Source organism: Lissotriton vulgaris, chromosome 6, assembly GCF_964263255.1.
Source record: "Lissotriton vulgaris chromosome 6, aLisVul1.2, whole genome shotgun sequence".
In the NCBI taxonomy this organism is placed as follows: domain Eukaryota; kingdom Metazoa; phylum Chordata; class Amphibia; order Caudata; family Salamandridae; genus Lissotriton; species Lissotriton vulgaris.
The window spans coordinates 836,334,450-836,352,169 of NC_141694.1; the positions used below are offsets into that span (position 1 = coordinate 836,334,450).

At 45.9% G+C, this 17,720-nt stretch overlaps 1 protein-coding gene across 1 annotated transcript in view; it reads left to right on the forward strand.

Annotated features, from left to right (window-relative positions):
* The window catches only part of LOC147708073 (potassium/sodium hyperpolarization-activated cyclic nucleotide-gated channel 1-like), a 2,256,393-nt gene that overhangs the window by 1,307,802 nt on the left and 930,871 nt on the right, over window positions 1-17,720 (forward strand). The window contains exon 7 of the mRNA XM_086925298.1: window positions 4,928-5,055. Within this exon, the coding sequence (XP_086781424.1) occupies window positions 4,928-5,055 (128 nt within the window). The remainder of the gene's footprint in view (window positions 1-4,927; window positions 5,056-17,720) is intronic.

Genomic DNA, 17,720 nt, shown 5'->3' on the forward strand with positions numbered 1-17,720 from the left:
TCTTTTCAGCTGGATACAAGATAGTTAGATTAGATCGGCCAGTCAAAATAGGAGGGGGAATTGCAATTGTTCATAAGCAAGAAATAGACATCTCGATAATTGAAGGACTATGTACCCCTGAGCTAGAACTTCTGATTTTTAAAATCAAAACCACGCCCAAAGGGAGCAAGAAAGGAGCCCTAGTATATCGCCCCCGGTCCATGTACCAATTTCTCCATCCTACTCTTAGAAGCACTGGCTCCTCACGTACATGAACGTGAAGATTTCCTGCTTCTAGGTGACTTCAATGTTCATAGTGAATTAGCAGAATGTAAGGAGGCACAATCCTTATTAGCTGATCTGTCTACACTGGGATTGGAACAAGTAAACAACGGTCCTACACATAAGGCAGGACACACCCTGGACTTGGTCCTGACAAACTCCCCGTTGATCAAATGTCTACCCCCTTCCCAAGTAGAGTGGACTGATCATTTTATTGTTCAATTTCATATTCCCAGGGTTAAACCCCCGCCAACCAGTCAGATCTCATTACCCACTAAAAGAAGACAATGGCACAAAATAACTCGAGTCTTTCAAAGGCAGATATGTTGAACCCATCCTGACCTCCATTGAGAATACTGAGACTGCTCTGGTTAAATTTGAAGGGGCAATCGCCACAGCAGTAAATGATATTGCTCCACTACAACATTTCAAAACTCGTCCTGCGCAAAAACAAGAAGTCTGGTACTCAGAGCACCTAAGATCATTAAAACAAGCAGCTAGAAAACTCGAAAAGAAATGGAGAATATCCAAGCTGGCCGAGGACAGAAAGTGTTACTGGCATTCTCTCACCACATACCACAAAGCCATTTGTGCTGCACGAAAGAACCATATTGCATCCCAGCTCATGACTGAGGCAAACTCTCCTAGAGTGCTCTACCAAATTTTGCAATCTTTCGTGAAACCAATGGCTTGTGAAAGTCCTGAGTTAGCATCGCAGCAACTCTGCGGCGACATTTCTCTATTTTTCACCCAAAACATAGATGGAATTTATAATAAAATGATTGGTTCAAGTCAATCCCTTGGTGGAGGAAAGTTGCCCCCTAGGTCAGCTGTAGAGACAGTTTCAGAAACCCCCCCACCCACTCCCTCTACATGTTTCCCCCTATCTCTTTAGAGGAGGTAATATCCTTAATTTCTCAAATTAAGAGTGGATGCCCAACTGACATAATTCCGGCGAGATTAATGCCCATGCTTGCAAATGATCTAGGCCCTTTGATTCAAAAACTGGTTAATCTCTCCCTAAACAACGGAGAGGTTCCCAAGGAACGGAAAAGGGCCTTGGTCAGACCTATTAGGAAAAACACTGCTATCCCATGGACAGAACACACCAATCTAAGGCCAATATCGCTTCTCCCGTTCTTGGGCAAACTTAATGAAAAATATGTCAACCGCCATTTATCTAATTATATCGAATTAGCTGGTGGGTTGGACTATTCTCAATCGGGGTTTAGGCCCAAATACAGTACCGAGACCACACTGATGTCAGTCGCAGACGATCTACATATGTATCAGGACAAGGGCTTTTCCGTGATCCTGGTACTATTGGATCTGTCTGCTGCGTTTGACACCGTGTCTCATAACATCTTGACAACTCGGCTGGCCAACATTGGCGTAGAACACAAGGCTCTAGCCTGGCTTAGGAGCTTCTTATCAAACCGGACCCAACGTGTGACCATGGGGGCCTATCGCTCAGAGGAGGCTGAGATCTCAAAAGGGGTGCCAGAGGGCTCCTGTTTGAGCCCCACCCTCTTTAATATCTATGTGGCACCCCTGGCCAACATCATGAGAACTTATGGCTTCATTCCGGCATCCTATGCCGACGATACCCAGCTCCTCTTCCCTTTTAAACACCTTACCACCGAGATTAATAACTCCTTTTCCCAGGGTATGAAGGCGGTGGCACATTGGATGTCCTCCAATTTCCTTCAATGCAATGTCGGGAAGACCGAAGTCATGTTGTTTGGAGAAGCTAAACTTCTGTGGACCCCGGACTGGTGGCCACAAGATCTTGGCCCAGTCCCAGAACCGAAGCAGGTCGTAAAAAATCTAGGAGTCCAACTAGATCAGGAACTCTCATTAAAGCAACATAGCAATTACGTTGTGGGCTCATGCTTCCACATAATTGGGCTTTTACGGAAAGTATTCCCACTGCTCCCCGACTCAGTCAGGAAAACACTGGTGCAGGCTCTTGTCTTAAGCCGCATAGACTACTGAAATGGCCGTTACTGTCTGCTAATGAAGGAGTTCTGGAAAAACTCCAAGTGGTTCAGAACACTGCAGCCCGATTAGTCCAAAACGCCCCTTCCCGAACCCCTTCCAAACCTCTGTTGGCAAAACTTCATTGGCTGCCTATAAAACAGAGATCTAAATTCAAAACGTGTTGCATTATTCATAAATGCCTTAACGGTTTCGTACCTGAATATCTAATAAACAAATTCACTCCCTATATCCCTACTCGCTCCCTCAGGTCCAGTGACCAAGGCCTACTATGTGTCCCTCGGACTAAGAAGGCTAGACATGGTGGTAAGGCATTGTCTGTGGCTGGACCTTCTTTATGGAACAGTCTTCCAATAGCGCTCAGACAATGCTCAGAGCATCTACCATTCAGAAAACAACTTAAAACCTTTTTGTTTCAACTTTAGCATTTATTCTAGCTGACTCCCATACATCTTGCTGTTGTGGCTGCCAAAGCGCAGAGATACTCCTTCAGGAGTCGAATCAAGCGCTATACAAACCCGCAAATGAATAAATAAATAAAATAAACCGGAGGATACCGAGCCGTCACATCCCAGTGTCCTGACCGACGAAGAAATCCCAAGTGGAGGTCCATCGCCATGCTCAGCTGACCCTCCGGCCAGAGAGCACCGAGCTGCTGCTCCAGCCGTGGATGCTGACCAACAACACGGAGACTCCAGGGGCAGTCAGCCCAATAACAAATCATCAAGACACACAGATACAATTTGAGACCGAATCCCAGACTGAATCAGAGACTGGCAGATTTTGCATGTTAATCAGTTATTAATAATTTTGAACATCAACTTGGGATGGGATGTAACGGTCTAGTTGTCCCCGAAATCTAGAACCCTTAACCTGGAAGGGCACGCACACATTGTAGCACTCTCTGCCCAAGCGTGACCAGAGAGCTTAAATAAACGTGCGGAGGTCGCTCGGGACTTCCGGCCCACACCACTAACTAAGTGTAAGCATTGTTCATTGTGTGGTCATGTGGTTGGAGCAAGGCTGTAAAGTGGGGCCACTTTACACATAGGGCCACTGGTGTTATGGAATTTTGTGGTTCTGTGGCAGTGGTGTTTTCCTCATAATTATGGATTTTCCGCATTGGCCACATAAGCCATCTTCTGCACCATCTGCAGGTGTTAACAAAAATAATTGTTTCTAGCTCCAGTGTATGAAAAGTTACTAAAAATGCTGCAACATGTCATGCCATGCAGTCAGTGGGAGGTCCTGTACAAAGGTTGATTGGTCACCTTTCCGTTACCTGAAGCTGTATTTGGAAGTGGCACTAATGAACTGAAACTTTTGCCCAGACAGTGCTAATGTGTAACAATGTCAAAATATTGAAGTAATATTAACAAAATGTGCCACATTATGCCACATAATGTGTGTGTTCTTGCCTCATAATTTAGTCAACCTTGTCGATTAATTGGACTTTCCCTGCCAGATAATTCCCTTGGCCTTGCCTGAACCCAAATGAGATTGTCACATAGTTCACTTTACACAATTCTCTCACTTTGCAGTCCGAGAAAGCAAAGTAGACAACATCTACACATTAAAGAATAAGTAACAGTTTTATTGTTCATTCACCTTCTGAACCCCAGCATGTTTTTTTCCGATTAGACTGTATACATTGAAATGTGAATGCAGTTTATTTCGATAAAGCGAGTTTTCGTTAAAAGCTGTGCCACCTGCCATACTCATTTGAGGGGGCCAAAGATTAATGTATCAAAATTCCCCCCGTGGCTACGGCCCTGGCTTTGTAAAAACAAATAAACAAATGTTAATCAAAAAATAAAGATTAAAAGCAGAAAAAATGAAGAATTAAAAGTAAAAATATTAAGTAAATATTACATGCCAACTGGTTTTGCCAAGCAGATCCAGTACATCATCTTTGTGTTTGTACTCAAATAAAGCTTCCGAAGAGGACTTTTGTTAAAATAATGTTATTACGAATATAAGGAGGATTGACAATGAATAATACAAATTGATACGCATATTGTGATATTAGGATTGGATTTTCCTTGAAGATTTGTTTGCATTTTTAAAGCCAAAGTGAAGACTGTATTACTTTCTTAGGATGTGTGATGAAAACTCAATTACTTATTATAAATACGTTGTTATTTAAAAATGTCCTTGATAATGACTCCAAAGTTCGTTTGCGAAGACTGTTATTTTTGATGGCCGCTAATCTTATTTATTGGAAGAGGCAAACTAAAAAAATATTGAAGGCTACATAAGAAGAAAAAAACCTTATTAAAAAAGGATTGGCTCAATCTTTCCATAAATGTTATTCATGACATGGAGTTGTGACAAGATGCTATGAAATACACGGAAATGTGTTCAGTATGCTAGGAATGCATACAAATGTAATAATGTTAACTAATCTTTTCTCATAGCAGCATATATGAAAAACTTTTTTGAATCACTAACACATGGTAGTAGTCTCTATATTTTGGAGGTTGAAAAGAGCTGAAGGATGCAGGGCACCTTCCTTTTTAAATGTGTATGCTTCTGTTTACAAGTTATTTTCATTTGCAAATAGTAATATTTTATTCATGCCTAAAAAGATTTTTTTTCTAGTATATACATGTATTGTTTTGCATATCACTGAGGTTGCATTATATACTTGTGTTATTATTTCTATCAGGAGTCCAAGAACTTTGGTTAACATCTGTGAGCATGTTGACTTTGACGGCTTTGTATGTCTCAATACTATCCAGAATAACAGCCGTGGCATTTGGATCCTATGGATGCAAACGTTTGTATAAAGCAAAGGTAAGTATACCTAGTACTATTGTTTTTCACTCTTGACTATAGAAAATATCAAGCTTTGGGCATGTATGGCACAACAAATAAACATAGATAGAATCAGTGTTTATGTGTGTGTGCGGGTGTATGAAACCAAGGCCATCAAAGCATCATCAGAACACAGTACAGTGGTGCAGGTAAAACACAAAGCAACATACAACAAAATGAAATAAAAAAATATTGCTTTCTCAAGGATCCTGGTAAGGCCCTCATTCTGAATTGTGTGGTTAAACTGTTACTCATATTTATGGGGATTATCCATGGTAAAATCATACAACTGGGTTACAAGTATGTGGGAAGTCTTTGCTGACTTTGCATGCTGTAAAACATTTTATTCTTGATTCACAAGCATCATGGTGAATGGCTGCATAGACACAACTGCTCCAAAAAGGCTCTCCCATCAAAAGAAGGTGGTAAATGTGTGCAATTCGTGTATGTGCACACTCTTTAAAAAGTACCAGTGAGTCCAACTAAGCACTCAGGCAAATAGTTGTAGCCCTCAGCAACACTAAAAAACACTCACAAGCACCAGCCTGGACACAGCGATTACTGAGAATTTCATTGTATTTCACTTTGTAAGGTTCCACTACTAATGCAAAATATCATCATGCTGGATGCAGACAATCAAGCTGCCGGATATGAAAGGCAATATAATTCCTCAAACTTTTCATAGAATGGGGCGATAGGTGGGCCACGGCAAAATGGCCACACAGTAGTGCTGCACTGCCTGCCGGCTCGCAAATTCACCTAATTTCTTGCCATCCCAATTGACCTATATGTATGAATCTGATGCTATTGCACCGAGGCAATCAGGGTGAGCTGTGTGGTGCCTTGAAAATAGTGGCCGTAGTGCGGAAAAAAAAGTAGGGGAACTTTGGGCGGAGGATCAGGGGGCGGGAATAGCCAGAGGATTGGGTCAGTGGGCGGAGTCAGAGGTGTGGCTAGAAAGAGCGATACCAATTTTTAGTATGTTTGATATTTCACTGACCAATTACAGCTTATAACGTTATTTAATGAAACCAATAGATGCACTTTTATTTGAGGTTTAATATATGAGCTATTGACATTAAAATACATTTACAATGTGGATTTTTTTTTATCACAGAATGTCCAAATACGCTTATAAGTGGAATCATAAGCCATTTGTCTCCGAGCCATACAGTTTCTTTCATCAGCACTTCTCTTCCCATTTTCAAACTATTTCTGAACCTAAAATGTAGGTTTCAATTCTATGACAGGAGACCCCACGTTTTGGGGAGCACTATTAACAACATCATTCTGTGCCCCACGGTCAATGCAAAATTGTAGTCCTACATTTTTTATGTGCTTCAACCAACATGTCCTGAAGCCAGCATTAGATGCCTCTTAGTTTCCTGTTATTGTATCTAGACATAGCACTCAAAAGTGAATATATACACCTAAAATAACCCAGACATGTTGGCTTTGCAGATGCTTTAAGCAGTATCAGATGAATGAGATACAACTATTTTATTAGTAGTTTGTGTAATTACTACTCAAGGTAGTTAGCAATGAGAATTGCAAATGTATCAACTCTGGAATTATGAGTGTAGAAAGCTGGCTCTGTATATACTATACCAAAGTAAGGTGAAGTGTACACAGAGTCCAGTGGATCCCCAAAAGCTTACAAAGGTAAAAGTAGATAATACCTTACTCTCTATTTGTGGTAGTCTGGGCAAGCAGTAATGCTTTATCAGAGAGGGTAGCGGTGAGCATTTATTGTACAGACTCAGGCAAGAAATGATAGTACACACTCAAAGAATGACCTCAGACCAATAGTTTGTATAAAAACACTTCTTTTATTGTATTTTATTTTTAAAACCAACCAGGACTCGGTAATGGTAAGTAAACTTGTAATTTCACAGACAGGTTGAAATAAATATACAAGCTGAATGAATTTGACTTTGTTACAGGTTGGTACAATGCTTACAAACAGTTGTACTTACTTTTGGATTGCTTTGTGATTACTTTTTAGGTTACTTTTTCTACTCTTTGTGATATGCCTAGATATCACACTGGGACATTTCCAAGACAAAGGTAAGTAAAACACTTTTACATTAAAAACACAGTTACTTAGGTTTCCATACAAACACAACTGAACATAGAACTTTTTCAGGGAAAAACAGGCTACGCAATCCTATAAATGGAAATGTGGTTATTGGTTTGCAGGTAAGCAATCGGTCTTGAGGGTTGAGTTTCAGGGGTAAGAACTAGGAATCCCCCAGGGTCAAGGATGAACTCAAAAAGCACCCTTAGCGGCACTAGGGCAGCCAGGTGCAGAGTGCTGACACTCAATGTTAGCCCATGGGGCTAGGGGGGCCTTCGGTTGATGGCTGCTCATGGGCAGGCTACTCGGTCTTGGGAGCCAAGCTCCTAGGGTTAAGGTCAGGGCAAAGGGGATCCCAGGTCAGCACTAAGTCCACAACACGAACGGTGCTGGGGCAGCCGAGTGCAGAGTGCTTAGGAGGGGTCGGGAGCCCTATGCAATCCTATGAAGATTGCCTGCTTTGTTTTTTAGCTGCAGGCTCGGTCCAAAGAAGTCTTCCAGGAGGAACCAACAGCTAGGCAAGTAAGTTTGAGGGCTCGGCAATGTAGGTGCACCTCAGGTTCTCTTCTCCAGGGTGCAGGCTGGCTGGATGCAGGGGTGCCTTTTGAGGTCGTATTTCACCTTACTGGGCCACTCAAGTTTGGGGGGGGGGGTCTCTGTACAGAGACTGAAAGCAATGTCCTGGAGGGGTCAACCCATGGAGGACTTGGACTCTGGAGCACTGGGAGACCTCTCTGGGACTGGTGTGCTACTTGAACTCAGGCCGCAGACAACGTATGGAGTGGTTGTGCCAGGCATCAGGTTTTTTGTCTTCAGCAGGCTCAGTGTCTTTCTTTGGAGATTCTTTTGAACAGAGCTGCTGTTCACAGGATATCCTTTCTTGAAGGCAATCAGTCCTCCCAGGGGTTGTGGAGGTCGCTGGCTGCAGAACAAGATGACTTCTGGCGCAGGACCTCTAGAAACTGCAGACGGGCTGGAAAGGCTGGGGCCAAGTCAGTTCTCCTCTGCAGTCTCCTATGCTGTGCATCTTCTTTCATCCTTCTTCTTCAGAGATTGTGGCAATCTCCCTTCTGGGTCCAGGGCAGCTCCCAAATCACAGTATTTAGGAGGTGTTTTAGGGGTCTCGGATTAGTAACCAATAGGCTACTAACCGTAGGGTTACTGCACCCTTGGTGCTCTCACCCAACGTTGGGGAGTGGGCATAATCCCTACCCCTTATTGGAGAGTGCCTGCCACCTGGAAGATGGCAGGTACTGAAGAGTGAGCTTCATTTCATTTCATTTCAATCTTTATTCGGTTTAAAAAACCTTATAAGATACAATACATAAAAAAATCACGATACATCATTATAATACATAGTAAGTAGCAGCAGTGGGTAAAAGTTTATCATCACGTCTTGTTTGTGCAAAATACGCAAAAGTCATCCATTAGTTCCTGGTCGGTCCCCTTTCTATAAGGAACACTAACTAATTATACACAAAGGTAAAATAATTAATTAAATATCTGTTGTATTTAAAAAGTGATATACACCATAACAATAAGACAGGCAGCATTATACTAACAGACAGTCAATAACATAGCCCCTTTATATTTAAGTTCTCTGATTTTTCTTTTTCCTAATCAAGGCCACACATAGGAAAAAACGACTTAGGCTAAACACAATCGGTTGTGCAGTGTCACCTTTAAATATTCTTAGGCCAACCTTGGTTTGTCTAAGGCCTAGCCTATTACAAATCGGCTTGAGCCATTTTTTCCTTGCTTTAAGGTAAGCTGGGCATATAAATAAAACATGGGACTCATCTTCTTTCACCCCCATTTCACATGACTCACATATGTTAGAGCCCGCAACCCCAGTCAATCCCTTATTACAATTCCAGCCAGTTGTTCTATCTTTTAATGGTAGAATGCCATAGCGGAATTTGAGATATAGGCTTTTAGCCAATGGAGGGTGGATTTCGTCCATGAAGGGCTCTAGTTGCATGTTCATTTTAATTTCAAAAAATTTTGAAGTTAGAGTCCCTGTTCTGGGATTTGCAAGCACTGAGTCTCTAATATAGTCCCAGTACCTTTGCTTCAAGATGTGCTTTGAACTACTTGTAAGGGAATCGGGGTCAAACCAGAAATCGCTTAACCCTAATTTTTCGAACCGTTTTTTGACGTACTCTAGCCATGGCAAAGGCGTGATGTTCTTTATTGCCAATATCTCTTGCAAAGCTTCTCTATAGGCAGCCAGCTCCTCCGTGGACCATAGACGGACCCAGTAGAGTAGCGGGCGGAGAGAAGCATAATCATCAGTACGCCTAAAATTAAGGTCCCATAATATGGGTGTCATTGGAGTTGACCCAGGTATCCCTAGGAGTTGCCTAATAAAGGAATTTTCTCTCACTCGGAAGGTATCCTTTAGAGCATAAGCCCAAAGGCCCGCGCCATAAAGTGAGGAAGATTGCACTTTATATTTGAATAATTCAATAGCAGGTGAGACCGATTTGTAATGGCTATTCTTGTGTTTCCTTAGGATTGGTGCCTGATTTTGGGTTAGCCTTAGTTTTGAATTCTCCAATTGCGTTTTCCATGTGACGTCACTGTCTAAAATAATGCCCAGGTATTTAAAATTAGGGACTTCTTCAATAGGTTCATTGTTTAGAGTGAGCTTCACCTCTCCTCCCCCCTGAGGGGTGGGGTTGTCAGAGGTGGGCACACCTTCCAGGCTGTCCTAATTTTGCCCGCCTGTCTTTCCGCCGAAAAGGATGTGTGGCAACAAGGGGACATGCTCCTGATAGCAGGAGAGGCTGGGGGTGGCGTTGCAAAGGCGGCAAGGCCTTTGAAGCTTCCCTGCACAGAAGGCTCTTCCTGACCTGGGGGAGGTGTGAACACCTTCGCCCAGGAATGGCTTTGTTTCTGGCCTCAGAGAGCGAAGGCTCCCCCCCAGGGGTCCAGAAACTTGTCTCGTGATAGCAGGCTGGTGTCTACCACTCAGGGAACCCACCATAGTCTGAGTTTTTTATCAGGTGGCAGCTCTAAGATACCCTCTGAGTGTAATCTAGAATAAATCCCACACTGACACCAGTGTACCTGTCTGCACAAAAACAATACTGAGAGGCTTTTTTCTCTTTCTATGGGTGCTGCACATATAGAAAGAGGAAAAAACAGGGAGAAATAAAGATATTTCTCCTTGTTGTGCCTCCCATGGGGGGCGGAGGATTTTGATGCATTACCAGCTTGACAAGTCCTTGTAACTATGGAAATGTGTAAAAACACATGGAAATTGAGTGGGACTATACACTGCAAAGCCTTCCTTGTGCACAGTAAGGCAAAGCAAGGCAAATGTGCTGTGTTGCATGACTCCATATTTATGAAACCATTCAATTCCATGCACAGTGGCTTTGCATGACTTCATAAATACGACTTGGAGATTTGTATCATGTGTTTACCACGTTTCGTGGTGCAAGCATGACGCAAGGCCCTCGTAAATATGCCCATTAGTTTGGTGTGCGTGCAAATCATGCATTGCCGATCCCTGTTGAGTTGCACTACTACTGCTGGAACAAGGCCAATGGAGGCACCAATAGGTGAGGTGGAATTGCCTCAAGGGTCCTGTAAGCTCAATGACAACGTCTTTGTTGATCTAGGATGTGCTGCTTTGTAGGTCTGCCTGCAAGACTGGAGGTGAACTTCAGTATGGGTTGTGGTGGACAGGTCTTAAAGGTTAACCCACACTGGCCACTGTTAGGGTCCACCTGCTGGTGCTAAGAGACCAGGGCTTCTATGGTCTAGCGGGGCCTTCTAAAGTCCAGCAGGGAAACGTGCTCCCTCAGGATAATGGTCTGGTGGACTGGTCATGAAGCCTGATCCTGGTTCTCCAGTTCCAGATTTGATAGCTCTGGCCACAGTGCCACATTCTCTCTCCCCTGAACACCTTTCTGTCCCACTGAGAGAAACATGCACTGCCTTCAGCTACAACCCATTTGTGCCCTGTTATAAACACCTGAATGTGACTCAATTCATATTATGCACTGCCTGGAAAAAAATAATAACATCCTGAAAAAGCAAACTCTCATAGGCAATGCAAGATTATGTAATGCATGCAAAATATAAGCAGGCACAACATGGTTACCTTAATGCTTTAACACTCACTGTTCAGAAATCAATGAGTGTTTTTTGCCTCAAACATTGAAGACATGAATACAGGGCTCCTACTGTACACAGGTGGGCCTATGTTGTACTTGTGGACAGCAAGGAAGGGGTTAAGCTTGGCTCAGAAGATAAAGGGACTCACCGAAACCCACAAGGACTTCTCCACATTCTTGTCAGCCATCTAACTGCTCAAACATCGACATTATGTATTCAAGTGTCCTGCAAAGGATACCTTTTGAACTGTCCAGTTTGGATAACTCTCCTTCCCACAAAAAACGAGAGAGCTCTTCAAAGTAAAAGGCAAACATTTTTTTTGGGTGATATTATAGTATGATAGTGATTCTGAGAAGCAAAAAAAATTCACAAACCTAAGAGGTCCCAAAGGCAAGACACATTGACTTTGCTAATGCTTGTTTAGATATCTCATTTGCTAAATGGGTCACTTTTAATTTGGTGCCAAACAGGGCTTAACTGGGAACCCAAAGCAGTCCTAGCAAAGAGGTCCCAAAGAAAAGACCTATTGGCTTTGCCACTGCTTGTTTAGATATCTCATTTGCTAAATGGGGCACTTTTAATTTGGTTCCAGACAAGGCCGAACTGGGAACCCAAAGCAGCCCTGGCACTTTGTCCATCCTCTGTACGGTGTGTTGCGAGCGAACACAGTAAGCGAGCCTGACCACTACAAAGGGACATGAAAGGAGGGTGTTCTCTAGCCCCAAAAAAATTGGAAAAAATTAAATAAATTGTGCATTCTACAACACATTTTATTATATATTCAGTTGTATTGGCATTTAGAGCACAGTAAATGATGACCTTACAGTCAGTCAATAAATCAATCAATCAAGAATTTGTAGAGCGCACTACTTACCCGCTAGGGTCTCAAGGCGCGGGGGGGGGGCCTGCAGCTAGTGGTCAAAGAGTCAGGTCTTGTGCAGTCTTCTGAAGGCCGGGAGGTCTGTGGTCTGACGTAGAAGGAGGAGGGGGCGTTCCAGGACTTGGCGGCGTGGTGGGAGAAGGATCTGCCCCCGGAAGTGGTTCTGTGAATGCGCGTGACAGTGGCCAGGAACAGGTCGGCGGAGAGGAGTTTCCTGTTGGGTACGTAGAAGGAGAGTCTGTCGTTGAGGTAGGCAGGGCCGGTATTGTGGAGTGCCTTGTGTGTGTGGATCATGAGTTTGAATGAGATACTTTTGTCGACGGGGAGCCAGTGCAGGTCTCTTAGGTACGGGGTGATGTGGTCTCGGCGTGGGACGTTAAGGATCAGGCGTGCAGAGGCGTTCTGGATTCTTTGGAGTCTGTTGATGAGTTTGGACGGGGCTCCGGCGTAGAGGGCGTTTCCGTAGTTGAGTCGACTGCCGACAAGGGTGTGTTTGACGGTTTTCCGTGTGTCCGTCGGGATCCATCTGTAGATCTTGCGGAGCATACGGAGGGTGTGGAAGCAGGAGGAGGAGACCGCGTTGACTTGGTTGGTCATGCTGAGCTTGGAGTCGAGGATGACCCCTAGGTTGCGTGTGTGGTTGGGGGGGTTCCCAGTGATGCGGGACACCAGGAGTCTTCCCACGCTGAGGGGTTGGGCCCGAGGATAAGGATCTCCGTCTTGTCCGTGTTCAGCTTGAGTCGGCTTGCCTCCATCCAGTTTGCGACGGCCTTCATGCCCAGGTGTAGGTTGGATTTGGCAGTGAGGGGGTTCTTGGCGAGGGAGAGGATTAGCTGGGTGTCGTCAGCGTAGGAGATTATGTTGAGGTTGTGTATTCTGGCGATCGAGCGAGGGGGGCCATGTAGACGTTGAACAGAGTTGGGCTGAGGGAGGATCCCTGGGGGACGCTGCAGATGGTTTTGGTGGTTCCGGATTGGAATGTGGGGAGGAGGACTCTCTGGGTTCTGTCAGTGGGGAAGGAGTTGGTCCAGTCCAGGGCCTTGTCTCGGATTCCTGCGTCGTAGAGGCATGTGCGTAGTGTGTGGTGGCAGACGGTGTCTAAGGCGGCAGAGAGGTCCAGGAGGATGGGGGCCGCTGTCTCGCCATGGTCGAGTAGGATTATGATGTCATTGGTGGTGGCGATGAGGGCGGTCTCGGTGCTGTGGTTGCTGAGGAAGCCTGACTGGGAGAGGTCCAGGATGCTGTTGTCTTCTAGGTAGCGGGTGAGCTGGGTGTTGACGATCTTTTCTATGACTTTCGCCGGGAACGGAAGCAGGGAGATGGCCCGGAAGTTCTCGAGGTCGCTCGGGTCGGCCTTGGGTTTCTTCAGGAGGGCGTTGATCTCGGCGTGTTCCTAGCTCTTTGGGAAGGTGGTGGTCTCGAAGGAGAGGTTGATGATGTTGCGCAGGTGGGGTGCGATGAGGCTGTCGGCTTTGTTGGCGATGTGGTGGGGAAGGGGGTCAGATGGGGAGCCTGAGTGGACGGTCCTCATGGTCTTAGTTACGTCTTCGGTGCTCACGTTGGTCAAAGAGGTCAGGGGATCGTGGTTGGTGGAGCTCGGGGTGTTCATCGTGGCGGGGTCCGTGGGGTGCGTCCGGGGGTTGAAGTCGTTGTGGATGTCGGTGATCTTGCAGTGGAAGAAGGCAGCGAGGGTGTCGCACAGGGCTTGTGAAGGCGGGATGTCTTTGGTGCAGGAGCTGGGAGTGGAGAGTTCTTTCACAATGTTGAATAGCTCTTTGATGTTGTGTGCGTTGTTGTCGAGGCGGTCTTTGAATGAGGTTTTTTTGGTGGTCCTGATGAGGTGGTGATGGTTGCGGATGGCGTCTTTGTGGGCTGTGTGGTTGGCGGGTGTTCTATCGTTGAGCCAGATGTTCTCGAGTTTTCGGCAGGTGCGCTTGGAGACTAGGAGCTCAGGGGTGAACCAGCTGGATCTCTGGCTGGTGTCTCTGTCGGTGGGTTGTTTCATGGGTGCTACGGTGTTGGCGCAGTACTCCATCCAGCGTCTGTGCACCAGGATACAACCATCTTGTTGGGGCTCTTCAATGTTACCCTCACTATCACCCTCCAACACAGCCCCTCATCTCTCCATAGCCCCACTCACATGTATTTCATTTGCTTTATAGCACCTCTCATACCAGTGTAGCGTTGCACGACAGAGAGGAAGCAGGAGAGGGCCATATGTTCAGAGATATGGCTCACTCCTCCCCTTTCCCTTGCGCCGGTGCTTATTACAGCTGCCGTGCACCACACACACACACCTTAGCACCATAGCGCTAGGGTGTGTGAGTCAGTCCAGCATAGGTTTTGTACAGGAAGAGTACCCTTCCTGTACAAAATACGATGCCCAGACACATGCAACGTTATTCCCACTTTGTATGCGTGCTGCACAGTGCAGCTCACAAACAAAGTTGGAAAAGGAAGGGGAAATGAAACCATTTCTCCTTCCATACGCCTACTTGAAAAAGGCACAGTTTTCTCACAATAAACCCAATCTACTTTATTTAGTAAATTGGGTTTAGTGTGAGAAACCCTGGGTGGGTGCTTGGGAGCCCCAATGCTCCAACCTTGATACGCCCCCATGGCGCTAAGTAATGCAAAGCAGCGCAATGCGCTGCTTCGCATTACTTTTCTGTTGTTTCCAGCGCTAAACAAGTTTATCGCTAAAAAGTAAATAGGGAAAAAATATTTTGTGCCGATTTGCATCACTTTTGTGAAGCAAACATGGTGCAAACTCCCCCCTTAGTTAGCTGAACAGCCCTGCTGGTTTTGTTACTGGGGGACAGTTTTGCAGCCCACAGTAACAAAACCAGCCTCCCACTCCTCCAGCCTCCCTCCTGATGCCCATTATGCCAGTCCGGCCTTCGTACCTGGGCCTATTTGTGTTCACAGTCCGAGCCTGGATGGGGTCCACAAGGGGCTCTGGTGCTCGGGTGTCACATAACTGGACAACTCTGGCTGCTTTATGTTATATCCTTAGAAAAGGTAAGCTGTATTTTTTTTAAATACCACAATCCTGAACACAGGCAGAGCAGCAGTACACAATTTATCAAATGAAATAAGGAAAACATTAAAAGTTTTCTACAGCTTTTTTTTGTTCCTAAAAAGCACCAAAGTTTGGGCACAGTCTGCCACAAATTTCACACTGGAGTTCTCTTCCTTTTCTTGTGGCGCAGTCAGTCTGGTGAGCCTGAGAATAAACGGCAGATGAGGTCAAGGGCGGGGCCGCCAAGGCATCCTGATGTGACAAATTATATATATGCCACAGTGGGGGGGCAGGCAGGTAGCATAGTCAGTAAATGAGATTTAAATTATTGCAGCAGCAGGGCCGTCATTGGAAGCCACTTTCTTCTGCTGCTGGATTGCTCCTACGGTGCAAAATGGCTCCCACAGTGTTGCTGGGCAGGCCCCTTCCCGCAGATACAGAGGGGAAGGGGGAGGAGATCCCGCAACTGCAGAGGCCTTCCTTAATGTGCGCCACACAGGGCTCGTAACATTTTTTCAAGTTCGGACCATTTCTGCCAACCTGGAATGTATTTAAAATATAAAGAAGTAGGGGAACAGACCACTGCTAGAAAATCAGTTTTGATCACAGCTGATGGAAATATGGGCCGGTGAACAAGGCTGCGTTGGCCTCATTGACAGCCAAAATTCGGGCTGCGCCCCATGATCAGGAGGCAACGCGGCGATCTTTGAAACATGGCTGCACACAAAAAGTGAACCTCCGCTCCGGTAAAGGCTAAAACCTAGAGGTGAGAATGCATTAATAGCTGGTGGGCCATGCTGGGGTGGGCTCTCATGAAAGTGAGGTCAGTTGGAGAAGCCTAGGCTGCATGCGGAGTGACTGCAGCATAAGGGTCACCTGCGGTTGTGAGATGAAGTGCTGTGTGATTGCTGCAACCAGGCGTGGAGACAAGAAGACACAGCTTTGAACCCGCTGCCACTCTGGGGGCCTGAGTCGGAGTGGGAGCCATTGCATGATAGGGAAGAGGATCGAATTGCAGGCCCTAAAGCCTTTGAGCTCCTTACTAGAAAACAGGGCAGGCCGAGGAGGAATATAGTGCATGAGAGCCTGCTGGGGGACAATGAAGAGGTTCTACATTTTTTTATGAGGTGGCAGCGCTACAAAACTACAATTGAGAACTGCATGAATTTGCACTGGTGTATGTGTTGGCCTAAATAGCTAGATATAACCTGGTCTAGAGGAGAAGAGGTACATCATTCAATTGGGGGCAGGGACAGCTGGTGACTGTTATGTGTATGTGTTGGTGGGTTCACCCACCCAGTTAACTTTGGAGTGGTGTTAGTGGAGTGGTCCCTTCCTATCGAAGGGTCATGACCGTGAGGTAGGGATTGGCGAGAATAAATGGCCTCGGGTAAATACCCGGTAGAAGTGTAACACCAGTACGAGTGTCTGTGATAATTGTGCGTCATTCATCATGACCTACCTTGCGGTGTGTGAAAGCAGCAACTGCAGATGAGGTGGTCTGAACCTACTGCCTCACCTCTGTGATTCCTGGGCATTGCTGGCGTTCTTACGCCCCATTGTATCGGCCTATCCGGCCTTGCTGTGGCATGCTGCTGGCTTCGCCAAGGTGACTATCGCAGCTGGGCATAAGCTGTCAGTCATCCTGCTCTGCCTGTTTGCTGCCGGCGTGCACACACCCTGGAGGGTCGCTCCACCCTCCCGGCGTTTCCCCAATGGAGCCTCGCTCCTCGTGGACTGTCGCAGCCTTACTGCATCCAGGGACACATCCTGGCCCATCCTGCCGGCAGAGCAGTCCTGCAGCGCTCCTGTACGCCTTGTGCCATGAAGGAGGTTTGTCTTTTCATTGTTTCTCCTCCTCTGCCTGGCCTGGGATGAACCTAGTTTGGTTAAAACCAAACAAAAGCAGGCTAACTTGCAGCATTTGTGTTCCCCTACTGGCCATTGTACTTCCTGAACCTGCTCCGTAGCCCTCTGGTGTTTCCGCACTGTTTGCAGCCCATAGTAAGTGAAAGGCCCCCAAATATATAAGAAAAGAAGAAAGAAAAGTTTTATGGCAATGCCGACGCCTGGTTGGCATTGCTGCCCTTCACCTACTCAAGGCCTACTGCTGGCTCTCCAGGCATTGCTCACTGCCATTTGTCCTGTGTGCGGTAGACTGAGCCCAAACTGCCTCTGTGGTGCAGGGAGAAGAGTGAGTAGAGTGTGGCACCTTTCAATCACCCTTGTTACTGTCCAGAACGACCACCTTGACAGCCATACCACCTGTGGAGCTCTTTCTGATTGATGACCCTCCTTCTATACATGCTATAAGATGGGTATAACGTCTGGAGATCTATGTTGTGGCTATAGACCTGGCTCCGGACAGACAATGCCCCATGCTTCTACATCTTGATGTGCCTGCTATACATGAACTGGGAAAGGCTGTCGAAGAAGCGGGACCACCTTACACATACCTCCTGCTCAAGTGAGCGTTGACTGCCTACTTTGAACCCCTAGCTAATACTTATTACGAACGCTTCCTAATACGTCAAGCC